The sequence below is a fragment of the Marmota flaviventris genome, chromosome 9, assembly GCF_047511675.1.
Source record: "Marmota flaviventris isolate mMarFla1 chromosome 9, mMarFla1.hap1, whole genome shotgun sequence".
NCBI classification, from domain to species: Eukaryota; Metazoa; Chordata; class Mammalia; order Rodentia; family Sciuridae; genus Marmota; species Marmota flaviventris.
This window is the reverse complement of record NC_092506.1, coordinates 118,228,982-118,254,421: the sequence shown is the minus strand read 5'-3', so window position 1 is coordinate 118,254,421 and position 25,440 is coordinate 118,228,982. Positions and strand designations below refer to the sequence as shown.

The 25,440-nt window shown below is 37.6% G+C and overlaps 1 protein-coding gene across 1 annotated transcript; it reads left to right on the top strand.

Annotated features, from left to right (window-relative positions):
• Positions 1-19,474: 19,474 nt before the first annotated feature.
• On the top strand, positions 19,475-23,729 carry Spata19 (spermatogenesis associated 19). The gene is made up of 6 exons (XM_027945424.1): positions 19,475-19,552; positions 19,723-19,779; positions 20,438-20,530; positions 20,686-20,777; positions 23,186-23,263; positions 23,663-23,729. Exons 1-6 carry the CDS (start codon positions 19,475-19,477, stop codon positions 23,727-23,729), a joined length of 465 nt encoding a protein of 154 aa, XP_027801225.1.
• The last annotated feature ends 1,711 nt before the right edge of the window (positions 23,730-25,440 follow it).

Below are 25,440 nucleotides of genomic sequence, written 5' to 3'. Positions count from 1 at the left end.
AACAACAGCCTTTGCTGTTGATGCTTTGAAGAGAGAAAATGCAAGATCAAGACATCCAATTGCTAATTTAATACAAAATGGGTCAGAATACTTCTTTGTCAGCTTTAACGAGACCCCCATAAGTAGAAGAAGGGCAGACAAAGCCAAGGACCTGAACTGGTATGCAGTTATGAGAGTTGCAGAATTTTGGAATCTTAGCCTGAATGAGTCTCCTATGCTGAAATTTTGGTCGTGATAGGAAAGCAGTAAGACCCTGAAATCTGTGATAGGAATGTATAGACAAATGTGTTAGAAGACCTTAAACCTCCCTGAGACCTCTAGTCCTTGTTGGAAGATGAAGCCCCTTCTTGCTTAAAGAACAGGTAGTTGCTTCAAACGAGGCACTTAACTTCCTCAGCAGCTGCCTCATTTGTCCCTTCTTATCATTTAGACAAAAACTATGTCACTGACCTTACTGGTGTGTTAAGTCTGCTGAGGGAGGAGAAGATTTCTTCAAGGAGATAGGGAACCAGGCTAACGTGTATTGAGCAGGAACTTGGAGGAATGTGCCCTGGAATAGATCCTTGGGCTACTGGGTCAAGGATGACAGAGTATAAAGTTCTTTAGGGGGGATTTTAATATGGTAACATTCCCCCATGATACAGGATTTAGCAATTTTTCAAGGGCCCTGGAAGGTGATTCTAGTAGCTACTGGAATGGTTCTTGGAAGCCTAATAAGAATAATGGTCCACATGAAATGAAATAGATAGGTGAGAACTTTATTGTAGAATATGGAAGACATAATCTCAGAGCTCAAAAAAGATGGCATACTAAAATGGTCTGCTATAAGAAAACCAAAAAAAATCCACCAGCTGACTGTTTTCTGGTTGAGCTAGAGTGTTTTCCATTCACCAAGGAAAGGATGGGTTGGGGACTGAGCTTCTCAGCAGTGATTATCTTTCAGAGGCTGATGCTAATGGTTGAACATGTTGTTACAGTACTGAGTGCCTACCAAAACCCCACAGGAAGTATCATTATCTATGGTGAAGTATGAGCAGCATTCCTTTTAAAGTATGGAACAAGAAAAATATATTAACTTCAAAGTGCAATATTGTTTGGAAATTCAACTGATGGTGTTAAAAAAGAAAATTGATAAAAATTTTGGAATTTAGAAAGTAAAACAAAACTTTTATTATCTTCAAATAATATAAGTATCTATGTAGAAAATGTGAGAATCTATGGACAAACTATTAGAAATACTAAAATAATGAGGAAAATTTTCTGGGTCTGAGACTGATGTTGTTGCTTTATTCCAGCAAAAAAATAGCATGACTTAAAATGTACATTTGTAATATGATGACAACAGCAAAATAAGATAAAAAGGAATAAATCTAATTAAAGATGGGCAAATAGGAACATTTAATTGAGAGATGTAGGAGAAGAAATAAATAAACTTCAAGCTCAGATAAAGACAGATGAACATTCTATCTCCCTGCATTGTTCCTTTCTTGAAGGATTGGTCCTTTGAGGATCCTGGCTTTATGTGGTACATCAGGACCAACAATTTGCCTTGCATAAGCCTACCCTCTCCCCTGGTGATAAAACCCGGCTTTTTCCTTATGAGCCTGAATCCTCACCTTTCCTCTTGCTGTCTTTCTCTTCCCAGGTCAACTGGGGCATCAGTTCATGCTTAGAACTCTGGTTTCCAGTTCCCTCTTCATTTTGGCTAATAGCAATTACAAACTATGCATTCAGAAGTATGCTTGTTACAGTTCATTCAGCTTTCTAGATTTGGGGGGCAGGAGTCTTTTAGGATGGTGTTTTTAGTCCTCTTACCAACACTGGAAGTCTCCAATATTTCTTTGTTTTTATTTAAAAATATGCTATTTTTTTTCCTAAATAGGATACTTATAAAAGTATTTAATTCCATCTGATAGTGGCTGTTTCTCAAATGAGCATTCAGTTAATTCACATTGAGTGACAACTGTTACACTTTATGCGTAATTCTCTTATCTTGTATTTTGAATTCATCTTATTCTGTGATTTCCTGATTTTCCTTTTTCTTATTTTTGATGGTTTATGCTGTTCATTTTTTAGCTGCTATTTTATTTCTTTTTTACTTCCTCATTACATTTGGGGCATCAGTTCATGCTTAGAACTCTGGTTTATAATTCCCTCTGTTTTCTGGAGCCCTGTTTTTAAGAGCCCTCATTCAAGGACATATGAGTACTGTGCTCCATAGGCTAGAGAGATCCTGAAGTCCTACTTTTGTTTTGTTTCGTTTTACATGATTATTTTTGTTTCCTGTTAGAACACCCAATTCCTAGAATCTCAAAGAGTAAAGATCAGGGATTCTCTCCATTTTTTTCCCTTATGTGTCATATATAAATTATGTAATTTATTGAGCAGAAGAAACAATATCCAAGTCCAAAATGCAAATGGATATATACTAGGGATGGAAAGAAGAATGCTGAATGATGCTGTATTATGTAAGTTGGGGTTTCAACAAGAGATAGATACATTTAATTGAATACAAATCTATTCATTTTGCAGAAACATTGATTCCTAAAGAGACAATTTTCATAGATGTGAAAATCAACTATCATTTTCCATTCCACTAAAAATTGTGCTTCATTCCAAAGCACCCAATCAAGTTCGTATTTCCTTTGCCACTGTGAAATGATAACAGATACCCACCTCTTTCTCCACTGAGACACTCTATTATCTGACTGCTTCCTCCATCTTGAATATTATGAGACATTGGAGATTTGTCCCTTCCCTATTTTTCTCTTTCCAAACTTGAAAGATATTTTTGAACATTTTTATATCTATCTCCTCATTTTAATATCTAGATTTTGTGAGAGTTCAGTACATCTATTTTAAACTATTATTAGAATTAATTTTGCAATTCTCATTTCTCAGATTATGCATTCTCTGATACTTATTTTAATATATATTTAATTACATGTGTGTATAAAATGATATCTATGAATGCATACCTGTACATAGATATGAATTTGTGAATGTTTATTACTTAGCAATCCTTTATCTTAAATATTCTGATTTTTTTTTTGAGAGAGGTAAGTCTGTTTGCAAGTTCTTTTCTTAGATATATGTTCATAGGAGATGAAGTCTCTAGAGTATGCACTTCTGCAAATAACATTTTAGACCCTTTGTGTCTGCAACATAGCAGCAAGAGGTTTCCAACCTACCTTCAAGACACCAAGGGGAGAGAAGAACTCCCTTGCCCAGTCCTTCTCTGCTCCTTGGAGGACAGAGAAAACAGGCACAGACTTGTGGCTGTAATTGTCTTCCCCTGGGGTTCAGCTATCTCCACATACCAAATTTCTCCCAGAACCATGGAGTTTACTATCTGGCCCTGGGATTTTTCCAACACTTTTTCCTAAGTCATTATGTTGCAGAGGAAGAACAGGTGAAGCCTCCAGTTAAACCACGAAAGTGAATATGTTTGCTTATGGAGAGAGGGATGGACAGTGGCCAAGAATAGAATCCTGGTGAATTCCCAAGTTGAAGGGGCAGGTAGAGAAAAGAACACCTATGAAGGATACCTAGAAGGATGGATCAGAAAGATAGAAGGAGAATCAGGGAGCAGAGAGTCAAGAAGGAGAAATGATCATAGGGTCAAAATGAGAAAGGTCATGAATATTTCCTGTATGTCTTCACAAGATGGGGTGGAAATCAGGTTAGCTTTATATTGGAACCATATATTTTAATGAATGTGTCTCATTTGGCAAGTAAATAGGAAGGGCAGTTTTTCAGGGTCCCTTATTCTTTTGTTTCTCAGAATCCTCAAGAGTGTTTACATGAAGTACAGAACCCATCCTGGATATCTTTCTTGCTTCTGATGAGTATAGAAACTCAAGAGCCCTCATTCAAGGACATTACAGCAGCTGATTGTATATTTCAGGATGTTTCCTGCTCCTGCTATTACCAGCATAGATAGAGATGAGCATATCCAAATGTGAAGAATGCACATATGAGTACTGTGCTCTATAGGCTAGAGAGATCCATGTACTGTTTACATAAAGTCCTATTTTTGTTTTGTTTTGTTTTACATGATTATTTTTGTTTCCTGTCAGAACACCCAATTCCTAGAATCTCGAAGGGTAAGGATCAGGGGTTCTCTCCATTTTTTCCCCTTACGTGTCATATGTAAATTATGTAATTTATTGAGCAGAAGAAACAATATCCAAGTCCAAAATGCAAATGGATATATACTAGGGATGGAAAGAAGAATGCTGAATGATGCTGTATTATATAAGTTGGGGTTTCAACAAGAGATAGATACATTTAATTGAATACAAATGTATTCATTTTGCAGAAACATTGATTCCTAAAGAGACAACTTTCTTAGATGTGAGAGGGTATAATTAGACCATATGGATAGTGCAAGATCCAAGGCAATTAATGGCTGGCTGTCACCATTCTAAGCCTGAAGACAAGAAGGAAGAAGGGCCTCTATAGTTGGGAAAGAGGAATGAAATAGATCAGGTCTCTATTTGAAAGGGGTGGTGTTAAGAGTTTCAGCCAGCCCAAGATGACCTCATGGATGTGAAACTAAGGGAAAAAATACCTTGATCTCACTCATTTTCCCCACCCATCTCTAGGTAAGAATTCCTGCACGTAAAGGCCAAGAGAAAACTAGAAGGCATAAAAGTCCATTGATGTGACCTAGGTAGTAGAAGAAAGGGAAGGGTGGAATGGAAAGAGGATCTTGAGGGACAATAAGAAGATGTCTAGCACAAACATGACCTGACTACAGAAGGAATTGACTTAGGCTTATGCTCAACTAACGTGCTGTAACATGAAACAATACATGTTGGGTTGGCCATTTAGAGACTATTGGCAACCTTGTTGAAAATAGTATGATAGAAATATCAGGAGAGGAAGCTGATTTGCAGTAGATTGGGTAAAAGGGAAAGGAGGAAATGGAGATAGTGACAATGACTCTCAAGAAACCTGAGATGATGAGAAATCTAGATTAAACTAGATCTGGGAGACTACAGGATGTAGTATATTGCAAAGATGACCTCTATCCTATACCTTTCCTATATTCAAACCCTCTAGAGCCTTTCCTCTTTCCTCTGGGTTTGACTAGGCTTGCCCAAGGGGATGTCAGCATATGTTACACATGTGAAGGCTTGAAATGAGCCTGTGTTAGTGCTTGCTCTGTTGTGGTTTTGCCCTTGCCATGGGAACATGCCCATGATGGCCTGCTGGAAGATCACTAAGACATGAAGCAGAGCCACATTGCTCCAATTGGAATGAAGCCTGTATAAGAAGCCAGTATGTTAGCTGATTCCCAGATATGTGGGTGACCCTAGGCAGGATATGGAGAGACAACTCTGATGTCTAGTTGATTCCAGAAATAGGAATCCATGTCTCCAAGTGTTTATTATCCCAAGAATTTATGAATAATGAAGACTTAATTTTTCGGTCTCACTGACATTTTATAGTTCATTTTTAATACACCATTATTTATACAATCAATAATGATACTAAGATAAACTGATATTTTTAATTAACTCCCAAAGGATTAGAGAGCTAAAGTATAAATTGTATCCACACAAGTCCTGGAAGAAAGCATAGGTAAATTCCTACATGATTTAGGTTGTGGCAAAAAGCTTTTTCACTATAACTCAAAATCCTGACACAATTAAAAAAATACATTTGACTACATAGAAATCAGGAAAAATTTTCCATGGCAAGACACCATAAACAAGGCTGAAAGTGAAAAATGACAAACTGAGAAATATATATTTGCAACATGTATTAAAGATAAAGGTCTAGTATACCTAATGCATAAGAAAACTCTCAAGAATCCAAACAATAGTTAAATGTTCAATAGGGAAATGGGGAAAGCATATGGAGGGGTCACACATGCAAAAAAAAAAAAAATGACTCCTTCTAACTCTTTGAGCTGTAATATTCAATCCAGAATCTCTGCTTAGTGGGCCCATATGAATAAACTCAGCTTAATCAAGCTTTATGTTCCTTTCACCATTCTCCTATACCCTTAATATTCTTTTAAATATATCTTCCCCAAATTTCTGTCTGAATACACTTAAAAAACCATTTAGTTCTTTTCGAGGCTTGCTTATCCCCTCATTGGCCACACTTTGTCTTATGGTGACTGTTGGGACTTGAATGTACTTGCAGAATAGAAACAAAGGGGTAGTGGGCACAGCTCCTGAGGAGAATGAGCATTTTCTTGCAAGGCAGATACTGCAAGGGAATCTATTACAGGTTACTCAAGCAAAGCAGGGCTGATTTCCTCAGAAGGAATGGAAGAACAGCTTCTGGAAAAAAAGACTCAGAAGAATTTAGGTTTTTCATGTCCTCAGCTACCTGAGGATCTTTCTATATATTCTTATTTTGAATTTGAGGGTCCCACTATTTCACAATCAATGTGCTCACTTCAACAGCAAACACCTTGAACACTTGATGCTCTGATGACTGGTTTCCTCTTAAAATTAATTTGTTGAAATCAGTCCCTGATATAATAGTGTTAAAGAGTTAGAGTCTTTGGTAAGTGATTAAGTTGTGAGGGCTCCACCCTCATGAGAGGGATGGGTGCCCTTATAACAGAGGTTGAAGGGAGCTGCCTTGTACTTTCACCATGTGAAGATGCACAGTTACCACATATGGAGTAGAATGAGCTCTTGCCAGATGCTGAATCTGCCAGTGCCTTGATCTTGAACTTCCCAGCCTCAAGAACTATGAACAATCAATTCAATTTGCTTAGAAATTATATACTCTAAGGTATTTTGCTATAGAATTCTGAAAGGAGTAAGAGAATTGGGAATTCAATTTGTGTTGTAATTCAACAACTCACAGGGAGACTTGGTTTGGTTTTCAGCAACCTCCTTTCTGTGATCAGAAGAGATAAGACTTTCTTTCATGGCAGACACAGAAACTTTCATGTCATTTATGCAGTGCTTAACCTAAAAATCTGAGTCCCTGCACACATTCTTTTCTTTTCCTATTATGTCCAGTATAATTAAGAGCTATCAGGCAAAGTCATTACAATTCCTTAGTTTAACAAAAAATGTTCTAACATATCAAATACAAGGTTACTGAGAACCTTGTTTCTTATAAGTATTTTATTAGGAGAACCAGTGGTTATATTTTTCATATCTCTATTGCCATCTCATGCTATAAGTGCTCTCTTTACTAGTGGAGAACCAAATACAGAAATCCCAAAATCATTCAGAAAAATTATCCTTAATATTCTGTCCTCTGGAACCACTCTTGGTACCAAAATCTGTATTATTCAGGGTTCTCTAGAGAAATAGAAATAATAAAATATCTATAGCTACACCTTCATCTAAAACTATATCTATCATCTATCTGTCATCTATTGAGCAAAACATTTATTTAAGGAGTTAGGTCATAAAATTATGGTTTCTAGAAAGCCCAAATCTTCAGAGAAGACCAGCAGGTTGGAAACTGGCAGAATTTCTATGTTGCCTTCTTGATGCAGAATCCATTGTTCTTGGGAACTCCTTGGCATTTTCTCTTCAAACCTTCAATTGATTGAATGAAGCCCACCCATCTTATGGATAGTAAGGATATGAGGTGTCCCCCCAAAGCTCCTGTGTTGATGCAGGATTGTTTGGAGGTGAACTGACTGGATCATGAGAGCCATGACCTAATCAGTCCATCCTAATTTGAACAGACTAACTGGGTGGTAACTATAGGCCGCAGGGGCATGGCTGCAGGTCACTGGGGTGTGCACAGGAAGGGTTCATCTTTCCTATGGGCCCTTCTCTATCTTTTTCTGCTTCCTGGCCCCCATGAAGTGAGCTGCTTTTCTCTGCCCTGACATTTGGCCTCATCTTGGGCCCAGAGCAATGGAGTCAGCCATCTATGGACTGAGATCTCTGAAACAGTGAGCTCCAAATAAACTTTTCCTTCTCTAAGTGATACTTATCAGGTATTTGGGCCAGAATGACACAAAAATGACTACTTAGTCTACTTAAAGTCAACTGATAGTAAATGTTAATCACATCTACAGAAGATATTCATGGCAACATCTAGACTAGCATTTAACCGAACTACTGGGCACCATGGCTTAGCCAAGTTGACATGCGAAATTAACCATCACAAAGAATAGAAGAGGAATGATTTATCATATACAAGGAACAACAATATAATTAATATAATATAATTAACAACATAAACAATAGAGGACATACAGTTAGCCCTCCAAATCAACAAGACTGAATGAACCACAGATTGAAAATATTTTTAAAACGTTGTATCTGTATTGAACATGTACACATCTTTTACTTTGTCATTATTTCCTAAGCAATACAGTATGACACATAGTATTTATACTTCATTAAGTATTATAAGTAATCTAGAGATGATTTAAATAATATTGGAGGATGTGAATAGGCTTATGAAACTACTATGTCATTTTATTTAATAGACATGAGCATCTGTGGATTTTGGTATCCACAGGGTTCTGGAACCAATACCCTGTGGATACTGAATGAAGCCTGTATTGAAAATGATGAAAGGACAAAAAAAAAAAAAGTCAATCAAGACTTTTATATTTAGAAAAAAACAATCTTTTTAAAAAAAGATGAAATAAAGAGATTTCCTAACAAACAACTGAGAAAATGTGTCCTATCACACTTGCCTTATAAGGAATATCAAAGGAATTCTTTCATACTGAAAGGAAATGAAACATGTGGTAACTCAAAGTCACATGAAGAAATGAAGAATACTGGTCAAAGTGAATGTGTGGGTGAATAGAAAATTCATCTAAATCCCCAGTTAGAAGATTAATAAGGAAATAAAGGGCTTGAGTAAGTCTAAACCACTGTGACTTAAAAGACATAAAAAAACACTACATTCAGCAACAGGTAAATACAAATTTTCCTCAAGTGCACATGGGACTTTCTCCAAGATACACCATATGTCAGGTCTCAAAACAAATCTTTTTTTTCCCCTTCCTTTTTCTTTTCTTTTCTATTTTTTTTTTCAGTGCTGGGGACCAAAATAAAGGCTTTGTGCATGCTAGGCAAGTGTTCTATCACTAGGCTCCAGTTCCACAATAAATCATACTACAATTAGAAAGATTGAAATAATACTTAGTATTTTTCCTAATCATAATAAAATAAAACTAGAAATCAATAGTGGAAGGAAAACTGGAAAATCCACAAATGTTTTCCAGAATGTAAACAACCAGTGGGACAAAAAGAAATTACAAGAGAAATTAGAAAATAATTGAGACATATGAAAATGAAAACACAATATACCAAAGCCTATGGAACACGATGAAAACAGTGGTGAGGGAAATCTGTAGCTGTAAATGCTTACATTAAAAAGAACAAAAACTTCAGCTGGGCATGGTGGCGCATGCCTGTAATCTCAGCAGCTTGGGAGGCCAAGGCGGGAAGATGACAAGTTCAAAGCCAGCTTCAGAAACCTTGAAGTGCTGAGCAACTCAGGGAGACCCTGTCTCTGAATAAAATACAAAACTCAGTGGTTGAGTGCCTCTGAGTTCAATCCCCAGTACCATTAAAAAAAAAAAAGAAAGAACAAAAACTGCCAGGTGCAGTGACACATGCCTATAATCCCTGCTAAGTTTATACCCCGAGGAATGAAGAAAAGAACAAACTAAACACAAAGGTGGCAGAAGGAAATAAATAAATAAATAAATAAATAAATAAAGTAGCAGAGGTAGCAGAGATAAACAAAATAGAGAATGGAAATATAAAAAACTGATGAAACCAGGAAGTCCTTAGAAAAGATCAACAAAATTGACAGGACTTTATTTAATCAAGTTGACTAATAAAAAAAGAGAGTAATCAGATAACTAAAATTGGACATAAAAGAGAGAATACCATAACCAAGTTTATAAAAATGAAGATGATTATAAGACAGTGCTATGAGCCAACAAATTGTATAATACAGAAGAAATAGACAAATTTCTAGAAATACGTGATCTACCAAGACTAAATCATTAAGAAACAGAAAATCTTAATAGGCTTATAACTATTAAAGAAATTGAACCAATAATAAAAAACTTCCCACTAAAGAAAAGCCAAGGACCAGATGCCTTTGCTGGCAAATTGTGCCACACATTTAAAGAGGTAACAGCAACCCTTCCAAAACTCCTCCAAAAAACTAAAAAGGAGGGAACACTTATACTCATTTCCCCCACTTGTACCAGGCACTGAACCCAGGGGCATTTAAACACTGAGGCACATCCACAATCCTTTTAAAAATATTTTTGTATTGAGATGGGGTTTCCCTAAGTTGCTTAGGTCCTGGAAAAATTGCTGAGGCTGGCTTTGAACTTGTGATCCTCCTGCCTTAGCCTCCAAAGCCATTGAGATTACAGGCATGCACCACTGTGCCCAGCCTAAACTCATTCTTTTAGGTCATTTATGTCCTGATACCAAAGCAGACAAAGAGGTTGCAAAACCAGAAATATAGAAGCCGATATGCTTTATGAATATCAATTCAAAAATCCTCAAAAAAGGATAGCACACTGAATTCAACAGCATACTAAAAAATCATATACCATGACCAAGTGGGGTTTATTCCTGGAATGCAGGGATGGTCCACTATTAAAAAATCAATCCATATAATACCTCACAGTAACAGACTGAAGAAAAAAAGCATGCTGGAATTTTTTAAAAATTTTATTATTTTTTGGTACCAGGGATTGAACTCAGGGGCACTCAACCACTGAGCCACATCTCCAGCCCTATTTTGTATTTTATTCAGAGACAGGGTCTCACTGCGTTGCTTAGTGCTTCGCCATTGCTGAGGCTGGCTTTGAACTTGCCATCTTCCTGCCTCAGCCTCCCATGCTGCTGAGATTACAGGCATGTGCCATCATGCCCGACCATGCCGGAATTTTGATAGGCATTATTTTGAAGTTATAGATCAATTTACTTAAGTTGTCTATTTATGGTGTAAAGCATATCATAGTGTATCCATAGAAACTTTTTAATGTCTATGAGGTCAGTGATAATGTCCTCTCTTTAAATCCTAATTTTGGTAATTTATATATTCTCTCCTTTTTCCTGTTCATCCTAGCTAAAGATTTGTTAATTTAAAAAAATGTTTTCAAAGATCATTTTTTGTTTATATTGAGGTCCCCCATTGTTTTCCTTTTGATTTTCTGTTCTCTAATTTATTGATTTTTAATTCTTGTTTTTATCATTTCTTTTTTCCACCTATGGGTTTAGTTGTTCTTTATCTAATTTATTAAGGTGGAAGATTAGATTATTGATTTGAAATATTTCTTCTTTCCTAATATAGGTGTTTAGATATAAATTTCCTTTTATACATAGTTTTAGTTGTATTCTATCAATTGTATATTCATATAAATTCAATTCTAAAATATATTATAATTTGGTAACTTATCATTTTACTCATGTGTTGTTTAGAAGTATATTATTTAACTTTCAAATAACTAGGAATTTCCAAATTTCTCCCCATTGTTGAATCCTAATTTAATGCTTTTGTATTCAGATGATATATTTTTTTATTTATTTTTAAAGAATTTATTGAGATTTCTTTTATGACAATAGCACATATTTATTTTATAGAATATTTCGAGCATACTTACAAAGAATGTGTGTTCTGCCAAGATTAGCTAGAATGCTTTCTCACATCAGGTCAAGTATGGGTCCTGGTGTAAGATGGAGAAGCTGCACCTGGTGATGGCCTTCTTGTGGGCAGAGTCATGATAGCGCAGGACGAGAGACAAGGAGTGTGCAGGAGACCTGGCCAAACTAACTTTTTTTTTTTTTTTTTTGAGAGAGAGAGAGAGAGAGAGAGAGAGAGAGAGAGAGAATTATTTATTTTTAGTTTTTGGTGGACACAACATCTTTGTTTGTATGTGGTGCTGAGGATTGAACCCGGGCCGCACGCATGCCAGGCGAGCGCGCTACCACTTGAGCCACATCCCCAGCCCCCAAACTAACTTTTTAAAGCATATACTTTGGAGATAATTTATTAACACATTAATTCATAAATTCACTAATTGCATGAATGAATTAATCCATTCGTGAAGGAAGAGCCATAATCACTTTTAGATCTCATATCTTACTTATAACTGGGATTAAATTTCAACATGAGTTTCAGAGGGGACAAACCACATTCAAACCATAGCGTACATTACAAAATGACTCAGAGTGAACCATACACCTACACATAAACACTAAGATCATAAACTTTTAGGAGAAAACAGGAAATATTCTACTTGACCTTGGACTGTGCAGATGTGATACCAAAAATATCCCATGAGTGGAAAAAATTGATTTCATCAAAATTAAAACTTTTTTTCCATTCAAAAGATAACATTAAGAAAATGAAACAAAAAGCCACAGATGGAAGGAAATTATTTACAAATCATGTTATTTGTCCAAGTATCTGCATTCAGAACATGTAAAGAACTCTTGTAATTCCATAAAAAGAAAAAAAAATAAGTGATTTAGATGTTACACTAATACATGTAGGAAATAACACACATAAAAGATTAATAACATAATCAGATCTAAAAAATTTAAATTAAGACAGACGATATATAAATATATATATATATAAAGATATGTCTTTTTATACCCCAACTAGAAGAGCCATGTCAAAAAAGGCAATATGAATGTCATGAAGATGGGGAGAAGGTTGAACTTTATACAATTCTGATGAGAGAGTAAAACATTACAGTCTTGTTGGAAAACTTTAGGCATTTATTAAAAATTTAAATGTATACTGAACATTTAAAGATCTTCTGGTCATCTTTTTATAAACTCTTTAGAAAAACAGAAGAGAAAGGAACATATCCCAGTTTATCCTATGAACTCAGTAGCAATCTGATGCCAAAACAAGACAAGATACCTGAAACAAGACACCTGAAAACACAACCATAGGTAGGCCAGCATCTCTCAGAGATGTGAAGATCCTCAGCAAAATACTAGCAAGGCAACTCCAGCACAATAAAAAAGATTATATACCATGATCAAGTGATATTATCCCAGGAGGGATTTGACATCTGAAAATAAAGATAAAAATGTAACATGTGATATTAATAAGATAATAGGCAGAAACCAAATGATCACCTTGGTAGAGAAAAAGCATTTGACAAAACCCAGTGCCCTTTGGTGATAAAAACACTAAAAAAAACTAGGAACAAGAAGGGTACTTCCTCAATCTGATAAAAGGTATCATCTTTAAAAAAGTAACCCTCATCTAACATCATCTTAATAGTAAAAAGGGTGCTTGCTCTCTCCAGTTTTACTTAATAGTGTAGCTGGGACTATTAGGTAAGCTGGGTGAGGAGCAAAAAGGCATCCAGATTGGAAAGAAAGGAAAATTATATCTATTTGCAGATCGTTTGATCTTGTATTTAAGCATGTCTGGATACCGAGACGAGAAAACAAAATATATGACTACAGAAATTAAGGAAAAAGTCTTACTAATTTCAAAGTGGACATGTGTTCTCAGTCTTCTTGTTAACTGATGAACTGGTAAGTTCTTATAGTGAGTATATAGAAAATCTAGGTAAAACAATATTTTTCACAAATTCTTATTTGTTTTCATAATTTACTTTTCTTCACCTTGTCAGAATATTCTAACAAAACTAGTGAGAAGGGTTCACATTCGATATATACTCTCCTTATATATGTACACATACAAACTATATACCTTCATATGTATGTATGTATATATGATCATATTTTATATATTTGACTTTCTTTGTTGATTAATTAAAAAAAGAGAAATTCTAAGGAAACCACTAAAAATTGGTTACAATAAATGAGTTCAACAATATCACAAGTACAAGACCATTGTTCAAAAATCCACTGTACTTCTATAGAGTAACAATGAAAAAAAATCCAAAATGTAATTAAGAAAAAAATCCTATCTACAATAGCAAGAAAAAGAATAAATATTTAAGAATAATAACAAATGAAGTAGAAGACTTATACATTGAAACTTCAAAAAATCACTGAAGGAAATTTAAGATCTAAATTAATAGAAAGATACTCCATTTTTATGAATTGAAGACTTAGTATTGTCAATATGATAATACTCCTCAAATTAATGCAATCCCTAATGAAGTGCCAGCAGATTTTTGAAGGGATAGAAATTGACAAACTAATCGTAATAGTCACATGGAAATTTAAGAAACCTGTAAAGACAATCTTGGGGGAAAAGGGAAGAGTGAAGTTGGAGAACTCATGCTTTTCCAATGTCAAAACATACCAGAAAGCTGGTCATAAAACTGATATTTGCATATAGTCAGGCAAAAAAAGGTTAACTTACACTCCAAAAATAAACTCTTACCTTTATCATTAATTGATTTTTGACAAAGGTGCCAAGACAATCAATAGAGAATGTTCTTTTGACAGTGCTGAGATAATGAGACATTCACATCCAAAAAGATGAAGCTGGACACTACTTCAAACATTCTATAAAAATTAAAAATGGATCATAAAAAAACATAAGAGCTACAACTATTTAATTCTGGAGAGACATAGGAGTAAATCTTCATGATCAAAAGACGAGGCAATGGTTTCTTAGTCGTGAAACAAAAGTAAAAATAGATAAATTGGACTTTGTCAAAATTCAAAACTTCCAATTATGTTGCCAAAAATATGAAAATACAATCCACAAAATGGGAGAAAATGTTTGCTAGCCATATATCATGCTACTACATATGTTTTATATATATTACAGAATATGTATAGGGTGCTTACAACTCAATAGTAAAAAGACAAACAATCCAATTATAAAGTGACAAAGGATTTGAATAGCTATTTTTCCAAAGAAGATATACAAATGGCTGTTAAACACATGAAGAAATGCTTAGCATCATTAATTATTAGGAAGATACAAATCAAAACTATGACGAGACACTACCTCACACTCACTAGGATGGCTACAGTCAGAGTAATGTATTCAACAATGTTGACAAGAATGTGGTGAAATTGGAACCCTCATGTACTGATGGTGGAAAGTTAAAGTGGTGCAGCCATTTAGAAAACATTTAGTTTTCTCAGAATGTTAATCATAGGGCTACCAAGTGATTCAGCAATTCAGCTGCTAGGAATAAAACCAAGAGAAAACATATCCACATAAAAACCTGAACACAATGCTCATGGTAGTATTGTTCATACCAAAACATAGAAACAATCCAAATGTCCATCAGCCAAAGAATGGATAAACAAAATGTGGTATATCCAGCCAATGAAATAGTTGTATTCAATAAGAAAATGAAATGACTGCTATATGCTATAGTGTGAATGACCCTCAAAAACATTGTGTTAAGTTGCAGGAATTAGTCACAAAAGAACAAGTATTGTATGATTTTATTCACATGAAATGGTAAGAATAAGTAAATCCACAGAGACAGAAAGTAGATTAGTGGTTGCCTGGAGCTGAGGGAAGGTTAGGGGGAAATGGGATTTGACTGCTAATGGGTACAAAGTGTCTTTTTTGGGAGTGATGAAAATATTCTAAAATTGGATCTATCCAATCACCTCTAGGTGATCATTGCACATCTCTGAATATACTGAAAACTACTGACTTGTATATTTTAAATAGGTGAATTTATGGAATATAATTATGTCTCAATAAATCTGTTAAAAAAAGAGAACTGGGGATATAGCTCAATGGTAGAGTACTTGTCTAGCATGCATGAAGTCCTGAGTTTGACCCATGGCACCATGAAACATAAAGGGGAAAATGTTAAGCATAAAATTACCTGCTAATCTATACATTCCTGCTAATCTATACAAGAGAATAAAACACATGTACACACACACAAACATACATATATGTAAATATATATAGGAAACCATCTATATGCTTGTCAACTAGTGAATGGGTAAACAAATGTAGTATATATATACGGTAGAATATTACTCCTTGATAAAAAGGAACACATTTAGGATACATACCACCCTGTAGATAACCCTCAAAAAACATCATGCTCAATGAAATAAGTCAGGGACATTATGGTATAATTTTATTTGTATGAACTGTCCAGACAAAGCAAGTTTATTGAGGTAGAAAGTGGACTGGGGCAGAGAATAGAAACAGTGATTAACTGGAAATGGGTATGGCAGACATTTTTGGGGTGGTAGAAATGATCTAACACTGGATTGCTGTGAGGGTTGCATAATTCTATAAATCTACTAAAATCATTTAATTACACGTTATGATGGGTGAACTGTATAATATTTAATCAATAAAACTCACTTTGAAAATTAAGCCTCAGGACTGGGAATATAGCTCTGTGGTACAGCACCTGCCTAGCGTGCAGAAGTCCTGGGTCTGATTCTTAGCAACACACACACACACACACACACACACCAAAAACAAAAACAAAAACAAACAAACATAAAAATTAAGAGTCTCTATTCCTTAAAAGACAATACTAAAAGTGAAAATCCACATCATAGATTGGGATAAAATAGTTGTAAAACACATATTTATAAAGTACTCCTATACACAATAAAGAAATCCTAGAGCCATGTGCGGTGGTGTATGCCTGTAGTCCCAGTGAATCAAGAAGCCAAGGCAGGAGGATGGCAAGTTGGAGACCAGACTCAGAATTTAGCAAGACCCTCAATAACTTAGTGAGACCTCACCTCCAAAGAAAAAATGAAAAGGGCTGAGGATGTAGCTCAGTGGTAAAGCATCCCTGGGTTCAATCCCGAGTACTAAAAACAAAAACAAAAGCAAAGAAATAAAGAAAGAAAAAAAGATCTACAAATCAATAAAGAAAACACTGATATTTGAAGGGCAGCACCAGACTTGAAGAGGCATTTCACACACAGAGAATACCCCAAAGAATCAATTGGCAAATAAAAAAGATGTTTAATCCCATTAATAATCAGTTAAAGACAAATTAAATTATTATAAATTATAACTTTACCAGGCTGGCTGAATTAGAGAGGTGGCTATACCAAGTGTTGACACAAATATGGAGCAATTATTACTTTCACACATTGTTTATGGGCAGTAGATTGGTACAAACACTTTGCATTACTTTTTGATATATACTAATTTTGAATATCTTTAAAACTTACCATGAACAATTCCAATATCTGGTATATACTCAGAAGATTTAGTTGTATGTCAATCAAAACACAAGTAAAGAATGTTCATAGTAGCATTCTTTAAAAAAATATTTTAAATTGTAGATGGACAAAATATCTTTTTTAAATTTTTTTATTTTTATGTGGTGCTGAGGATGGAACCTAGTGCCTCACAGGAGAGGCAAGTGCTCTTCCACTGAGCTACAACCCAAGACCTAGTAGTATTATTTTTAGAAGCATCAAGCTAGTTATAATAAAAATGCATATTAATAATAAATTTGATAATTGGCACTACAGTAATAGAACAGAATACTATTAGGAAATGAAATGATAAACTACAGATTCGTGAAACAACATAATGTTAAGTGAAGGAGGTTGGAGAGAAAAGAATACATACTGTATCTTTCTAGGCAGAACTTAAACTATAGCAAGTGAGGTAAAAAATGCTATTGGGAAAGTATTGCCCGAAAGTTGGCTGGCGTATTAGAAATATACATTTCTTTATGTGGAAGTGGCCAAATTGGTGTATTTGCAAAAATTTTTCTGGGTACACATATATTTTTACATTTTACTAAATGCTTTTATATAGTAATAAAAAAGCAAGAGTATATTTATGTATCTGCTTCATTTTGATAACGTAAACACAGAATATACATCCTAGAAACTATGAAAATTTACTTCTGAAGTGATTTAGAATGGTCTAGGGGAGAAGATGAAATTTCTCTGAATTTATCTTTTTCACATAGTTTTGATTTTTGAATCATATTAATATTTTGCTATTAAAAATAAAATTATTTCAAAAGGAAGAACACATAATTTTTAGGAGGTGGTAGCAGACACAAATATAATGACAATAAATGTTTTCTGTACAATTTCCAGTCTCTTTTGGAGATATGTTGGGGCCCTGTGGCTAGTACCAGCCCAAAGGCTCTCTAAGTAAGAGCAGCCTCTGGACAGAAACCCAGAAGAGCTGATTTGACCCCTCGGTGTGCTCTTTCCCCCTGTTTTGTAAAGGAGGACACATCCTGAAAGGCATGCAGCGGCAAAATGGAAGTTTCCAGCATCTCTGAGTCACCACGTGGAGCACAGCTGCTCTGAAGAGTTGCCTACTTTGCACTGGAGCTTTTGAAAGTGCAAAAGAAACCTTTTTGATTTGGAAGATCATTTGTTTCCTCAACTTTCAACACAGTTTATCCTATTCTGCCCCAATCAGGGATGACATAAAATTGAGGTGATTTGTTGAGAATGAGGAGACATAGTGGTTATACTGGGAAAATTGAGGAGAGAGAAAAAGGTTTTCTACAGTACTTAGAAGAATAAGAATGGGGAGATTGATAGAGGATTAGAGCCAGATGGAGACTAGAGATCCCATTTTATTTTCATTTTAAGAGCAAAGAAACTCGGACCTGAGATCAGGTCAAGGGCATGGAACAAGTTAACGGAGAGACAGAATTATAGGCCTAGTTTCTGAGACCTTGAGAGTAGCCTAATGTCTCAGAATCCACTGAGTTGAACTCCAGCTGCTGTTGAGAGCCGCTGCACATGGCTCAGGGTCCTTCGGGATGTTCCGAGCTTCTTTCAATTCCTGGTAAAAAGTCTAGATGGGAAGGGTAGCTATCTGAACGCTTATCAGGTTTTGTTTTGCCCCCAAGTCTCAAGTCACAGGAGATCTCCTTGTCCTTTTCACTTTATTCTTTTTCCACCCAGGATGAACTAAAGTCATCAGGAAATGTCTTTCAAAGAAATACGCTTTCACTGTTTACTCCCTACTTCTTATTGTTTGCTTTTTTTTAAAAAATTGTTTAAATCACTTGGGTGAACAAAGTAGACAAAAAATAAAGCAAATATCCCTGAAGAGAAAATTGTTGTCCCATATTTGGTGTTTTCTGGATGGATAACAAACTGTGTTGTGCCCCTGTACATAAAGAGAACAGGAAATACCTCTGACATTGTGGTGAATGACTATCTAGAGGGCTCGGGTAATTTTTGCCACAGATTTATTCTTTTGATTTGAAAAAACTCTTTTTTGAGCATTTTTCAGGACTTGAACCAGTCATCAATCTACCCCCAACTCCAGGCTCCACCCTAACATTTTCTATCCATGGTTTGGGTAAATTCTCCTTGGTGTCTTCTTGGGCTCTTACTGGCAATAGTTTACCCTTACTTCTCATTCCCCACCACCCTTCTGAGCTAGGATCATCACTAAGATGGGAATTTCCTAGTCTCTCTTCTCCATCTCTACTCTGAGCCTGGAGATTAAGAGAAGTCATTGTCACATCATCATTGGTCAGCCAATCAGATGGGCATTTCCCTCCAATGACCTCTCTGTCCTATAGAAGTTCTCAGGCAGCTTCAATGGAAGGAGGGAGCTAAGAAGGTGGCCTAGTATAAGTTCAAAGATGATCATTACAACATGGATTTTGTACATTCTCGCCCGGAAAGGTATAGGGCTCCCCTTCCCACCAAGGATGAGTTCGGTAAGTGGTTTTGGTGGTGGCCATGTGAAATTTTTCCCCATTTACCTTCTCCCCACTGCACCCCCACTGCACTTCAAAAAGAGATTAAAGTATTATGTTTGGATAAGAGACATGGGGTGGGGGCTGGGTTCTAGGTTTTCTGAGATTATCCAATTACCTATTTGTTGCAGGATGTTGAAGTTGTGGAAAGTGAGGCTGTATCGGTAGTAGAGCACTGGTTGAAAAAGGTGAGTAGGATACTTCTCTGATTCTGGGTATCCAAAGATCTAGAGAGATAGTTTTGGGGGGCCAAGGATCTAGGCTTCTCTCTTCATAAAACTGGGAAACTCAAGTTCATTATGAGATACCTGCTTAGAGTTGAATCTAATTCATCCAAATGTCCACAAAGACAATGGGGCTCTTGTCCTGGTAAGATATGTGTTAGCATCAGCATAAACCAGGCGCATGTCTCAGGAACACTGCGAGATAGGGCCAGGGACTTGGGGAGTTCCCTGGGACCTCAAGGAGAGTAGAAACAGAGGAGCTTAGTGCAGGAACTGTCGGGTATGGAGTATATGTTCATGGATGCATGTTATGTGTGGTATGATGGAGAAGAAAAGAGAAGGAATAAGAGAGGAAGACTCAGAATTAAAGGGGAGTGATGTTTGGTGTTGTCATGAAAACCTATAATCCCAGAGGCTCAGGAGGCCACGAGGCAGGAGGATCACAAGTTCAAAGGCAGCCTTTATAACTTAGCAAGCCCCTAAGCAACTTAGCAAGACCTTGTCTCAAAATAAAACATAAAGAGGGCTGGGGATGTGGGGATGTGGTTAAGCACAATACTTGGTACGAAGAAAAAATAAAAAGGAGAATGACACTCTCAGGAGGAAATTACTCCCTTTTCAGACAGAAGAGGAGGCTTCCCAGGACATAAAGGAGAAGATGTCCACCAACTCTTCTCCTACTCATGGCCAAGATGTGCACGTGACCAGAGATGTGGTAACTGTGTTTGAGATGATTACCCTGGGAATGAGGGTTTGAGGAGAGGCAGGATGACCCACTATGAGGGATGCTGGGCCAGGGCTCAGCTCATTCCCAGCTATGGGGGCCCATGCTGGTCAGTAATCACATGGACCCCTGCCTGGATTTCCTAGGTGAAGCACCAACTTTCGAAGTCTGATCTATTAGCAAACCAGAGTCAAGAGGTACTGGAGGAGAGAACAAGGATTCAGTTCATAAGATGGAGGTAAAGCATCATTTGCCCTGAGCAAAGAGGTGGGGAGGGCCGATGAGAAAGCACAGGTACTTCTCTCCAGGACCCACTGGGCCAACACAAACCTACAACCGCTCTTCTCTAGAGATGCCATCTCCTTTGGCTAAGAAATTTCTCAGTCTTTTTTGTTTGTTTATTTGTTTTAATTAGTTACACAAAATTTCTCAGTCTTGCTTTGGGGTCTTAAGGGAATATTTTTGCTGTCTTGAAAGCTCAGATCATTTGTATATTTTTAAATGACTTGAGGGGTTGGGAAACTGGGCTTGCTCTCCATTCCCTAAATGCTTCTGAATACATTTCAGATTTCTGTCATTTTTTTGCACTTGAATTGTTCAGAAGTGCCTGTACTTTAAGAGTTACCCGAAAAAATAATCTTTAAAATGCAAAAGTCAAAGCCCTCCTCTGCAACTGAGGTGTGTGGTGGTTTCCCAGTGCCCAAGGCTAGAATGCTGTGACAAAACCACATGATGGTGGCTTCGTTATTCTCTGCAGGCCAGCCTTTCTCTGGGTTGTGATGATGCTAACACTAAGGGAAGAGAGAGCTGGTGTGAAGCTGCCCCTCTTTGGGCAGAGGCATTTAACTTCCTTTCTGGTCCCTGAATTTGGCTGAAGCTTTGGACAACTCCAAATCCCTTCCTAGTAGACAGACTGTGGGCTTAAATGGGTCTATAGAAAACTGAAGAATACTCTCATCTTTCAACTCTTCTGCACCAATCTTTGGTTTTGTTCTTTGCTCTCAAGGAGGCTGTATTTCTTAAGACATGTATTTTTGTTTCAGGATATCAGGTTTTCCAGTGGCACCTACATTTTAGGAGAATTTAAATGTGCAGTAACCACATAACAGGAAGGGATAACCAATGGTGGAATTTGAGAACTCTCTGGGAAGGAGCTTTTTGAATGAGAAACTTGCCAGGGATTCTTAAATCATTAACGCTGTTGATTGTAATCCAAGGTTTTCCATAGCAGTTGCACTATGGAATTCTAAGTGTTGTATTTCTTGGATAATATGCACATCATCTTCCAATATTTTAAAACCTTTGCTGTGTAGCCTAATTAGATTTAAGCTTTAGAAAAAGGATATAGGAACCAGTAGATTTTCAACATACAAGTTTTTTACTCTGGATTTTCAATGTAGATTTTAAACCAACAGCATCTTCCTGTTTCCCACCCACACAAATGGTTTAATAGACAGGTACTCACCACCAATGTTTGTTGGCCCCATTGGAGGAGAGAAAAGAACAAGACACAGTCATTAATTTCAGAGGGTTAAAAGTTGACCTGGTAGATATGGTGTGAGAAAGTTAAAGATAGTGTTAGGGAAGTCCTAAGGAGTATCTGTGAGCACAGCATGGGGGACGTAGGTCACACATATGCTGGGCTGTGCTGCCCAGGATTTTTGAGAAACTCCATAGCAGGCCTTTTGCCAGGACTGGCTCTTGAACTAGGCATTACTGGAGAAACAGGGGATAGGACGAGAGTTTCAGAGACCAGGAGAGTCAGGTACCCATGGTATCCCATGTGTATCCAGGGTTCAAGGCTGTGACCCCTTCTTCTCTGGAGCACTCCTTTCCCTCCCAGGCTGGGAATTCCTCCCTCAATTGGGGACAATTCCTTGTTTTCATCTCCTCATCTGGGTGCTGATCTGTCTCTGCCTTGTAGGCTCCATATTCAGGATTACACCTTTACCTCCTTATGGCAGAGGACCATTGGAGGCAGTATCAATGCTGTTGTCACTTTCAAATGCCCACAGCACCAGGAAAAGGTCATTGCCTTGGGAGGGCAGTGTTGATGGGCACTGAAGTGGGGTATTCAGTGGACAGATCACAGGTTTCTGAAGGGAACTGGGATTCAGAATCTGAAAGGGTGCCAAGTGGGCTAGAAAGCGGGAGGCAAGTCCAGCTTGGTGAAATCAAGCAGAAAAGATAACAAGGAGGTGTCTGCAGCTTCCTTGTGACAGAATTTTCTAGAAAATTCTCTAAATCATAGTATATATGGTATGATACTGATCATAAGAGCTGAAAATAAAGTTAGAGGGGAATTGAGATTTCCACAAGACCAATGTCTTGCTGGCATTAGTAAGGATTAAGCTTTTTTTTTTTTTTTTTTTTTTTAACTCTCCTTAGGAACATTTGCTGCCTGCTCAGCATGATTGGGTGGTTCACCAGTAGTTGGTTAGTTAAAAACAAAAACAACAACAACAACAAAAACCAGAACAGAATAAAACAAAATCAAAACAACCTTACATGAGAACGGTGAGGAGTCAGCTTCAAAGTTCATAGCAATAGGCAACAGCGTTGTTCCTATGATCTCAACTCTGGCAGTTTCACTATGCCTAGTTCAAAAGAAGCTCAGAATCCCCATGTCTGAATCACATTTTGCAGCCATACCCGTGTCTTCCAAGTGCCAAGTGAGATGATGGATGACGTCATACAAGATCGAATAGAGCAAGTGAGACGAAGGTAAGTCACTGAGACTGGATGCTTTGCATTTCTCACCTGGGGTAGGTGGGGTGGGAGCCACTGCTGGATTTCCTGCCCAAACCCAGCTATGTTATTTTTAGTGTTTTTTCTAACACCAAGGGCAGGGACAAGCAGTTCCCAGGGCTACTGTTCTCTCTCCTGTTTTATACATGGTGGTGGCTCCATAGGCCTCCCACAGTGCCTTCCAACTCACAGAAGGGCTCTGGGCTGTGGCTCTCTTCCTAGGACTTCATTCCTAGGTCTACAGGTGGTGATGGCCCAGCCACATCCTGCCCACTGCAGCCCCTGCCCCTGTGCTGTCATCTGGGTATTTGGTTTGGATAGGTTTTGCCACCCAGCAGATTCCTCTCCACCCCACCCCTCTCCTGTCTCCTACAGCATTTCCCATCTTAGGACCGACTCATGTCAGGACACAAGTTTCCGATCTTCCCTCTCAAACTGCTGAGAGTCACAGGTGAGAGAGCAAGCAGGTGAGGAACTGGGCTGAGCAGATGGTTATCCTGGGTAGTAAGAAAGAGTTCTGGGATGGGGAACTCCATAATAAGGCATAGTTTATATCTCTATCAGTGTGTGTGGGTGGGTGGGGCAGATGTGCTCTGGGGCAATGAAGCCCAGGGAGACGGCAACTGCTGTTAAGTTCTTACAAAAGACTCTCTTAAATTTCTGGAAGGACATATCACTAAGTTTCAGAATGGCCTCTCTGTCTCTCTTAACTGTGATGCCAGAGAGCAGTATTTTTCAATCCTTCACAGGCTTAGTACATCATATTTGAGGTTTTGGTGGGGCTGCATTTCTGCATTTCTAATAGTTCCTGGGCAGTGCTGCTCGGGCTTCTGTAATGCCTCATGCTGGTCTACCAACCTCACTTTGAGTCACAGGATCACAGAGAGAGGGTAAATCGATTTTGGGCCTGGCACCAACCAGGGATATTGTACATGACTTTTGGTACATGTCATACATGGTCTCTTTGATTATACTCAGTACTAGTTGTTGTAAAAGTGGCTGTTCATGTAGTTTCAGAAGGTAGAAGGTCAATGGCAGGGCAATCCCAACACAGGATCTTTGCTAGAAACAGTCAGTGCATCCCTGCTGGGATGAAAAACTGCTCTGGTTGTTGTGGGGGTTAAAGGCATGATTTACTCACAGCCAGCCTTTATATACTTAAAGAAGGCTATGGAGACAAAATGTTAGCATTTATCAAGCACTTACTATATGCCAGCTTTTGCATAAGACGCTTTGTCAAGGTTTCTAATTTGATCCCAAATCAACCATTTTACAGACAGTAGAGGGTAAACCAAGCCAGGGTCTTAATCCAGCTGACCCATGACAGGTGCTTCTGTGCCTCTATTTCTTCATCTACAATAGCAGTGTTTACGTCAGAGGGTTGTCCTCGGGGGGCTGTCTAGCACATGGTAAACGCACATCAATTGTTTGCTAATATTCCTGGAGATGAGAAATCACAGGTGCTGGGATGGGTGTAAGCAACTCTCAGGGCCTTCTGAAGTTAGAATAATCAGAGCCAGGCTTCAATCCCAATAGTCTGATATACCACTGCCACTTTTCTTTTGTGAGTTTTCCTGGTGAGAATATGAAAAACAGTAGGCTTACAAGAAGACATCACATCTGCATGATGCGCCCCTTAAACATTTGTCTGCTTCCCTGTTGAAGGCTTTCAGGGTCAAGGAGCAGCCTGTGTCAGAAGAAAGTCCACCTCCCGCTTGACCTGAAGGGTGACCAGACCTGGGCAGAGAGACTCCAGTGGGTGAGCCCTTCATTTTGACAGTGGTAGCACTGGAATCTTCTTGCTGAACTGCTAATAAAGAGACAAGCTATTTAACAACCTCCCCTGGTGTTGGCACAGATGCTATGCCTGCCATCTACCCACCTACTCATCCAACCAATGCTGGAAGTCTGGCTCTGGGGACATGTGGCTGACAAATTTGAGGGGAGATGATGGGCAATTTTCAGCAATATATGTTGAAGGCAATGTGGATCCTCCTGGAACATTAGAAAGGGTGCTGGTATGGGCTAGGCCAAGGAGAGGTGAGAAGAGGGTGGATTTGAGACAGGATAGGTGACTAGCAATATGTGTTTCATGGACAAGTGATGATAAAGGTCCTGAGGATAGGATAGACCAAGGCTAAAGGGAGAAGTTC

Excerpts from the sequence above, each read along its gene's own strand:
- Spata19 (XM_027945424.1), top strand. The coding sequence starts at position 19,475 with ATGATCATTACAACATGGATTTTGTACATTCTCGCCCGGAAAGGTATA. Across the intron at positions 20,531-20,685 it reads TGCACGTGACCAGAGATGTG|GTGAAGCACCAACTTTCGAA; the intron begins GTAACTGTGTTT and ends TGGATTTCCTAG. Across the intron at positions 20,778-23,185 it reads ATTCAGTTCATAAGATGGAG|CCATACCCGTGTCTTCCAAG; the intron begins GTAAAGCATCAT and ends CACATTTTGCAG.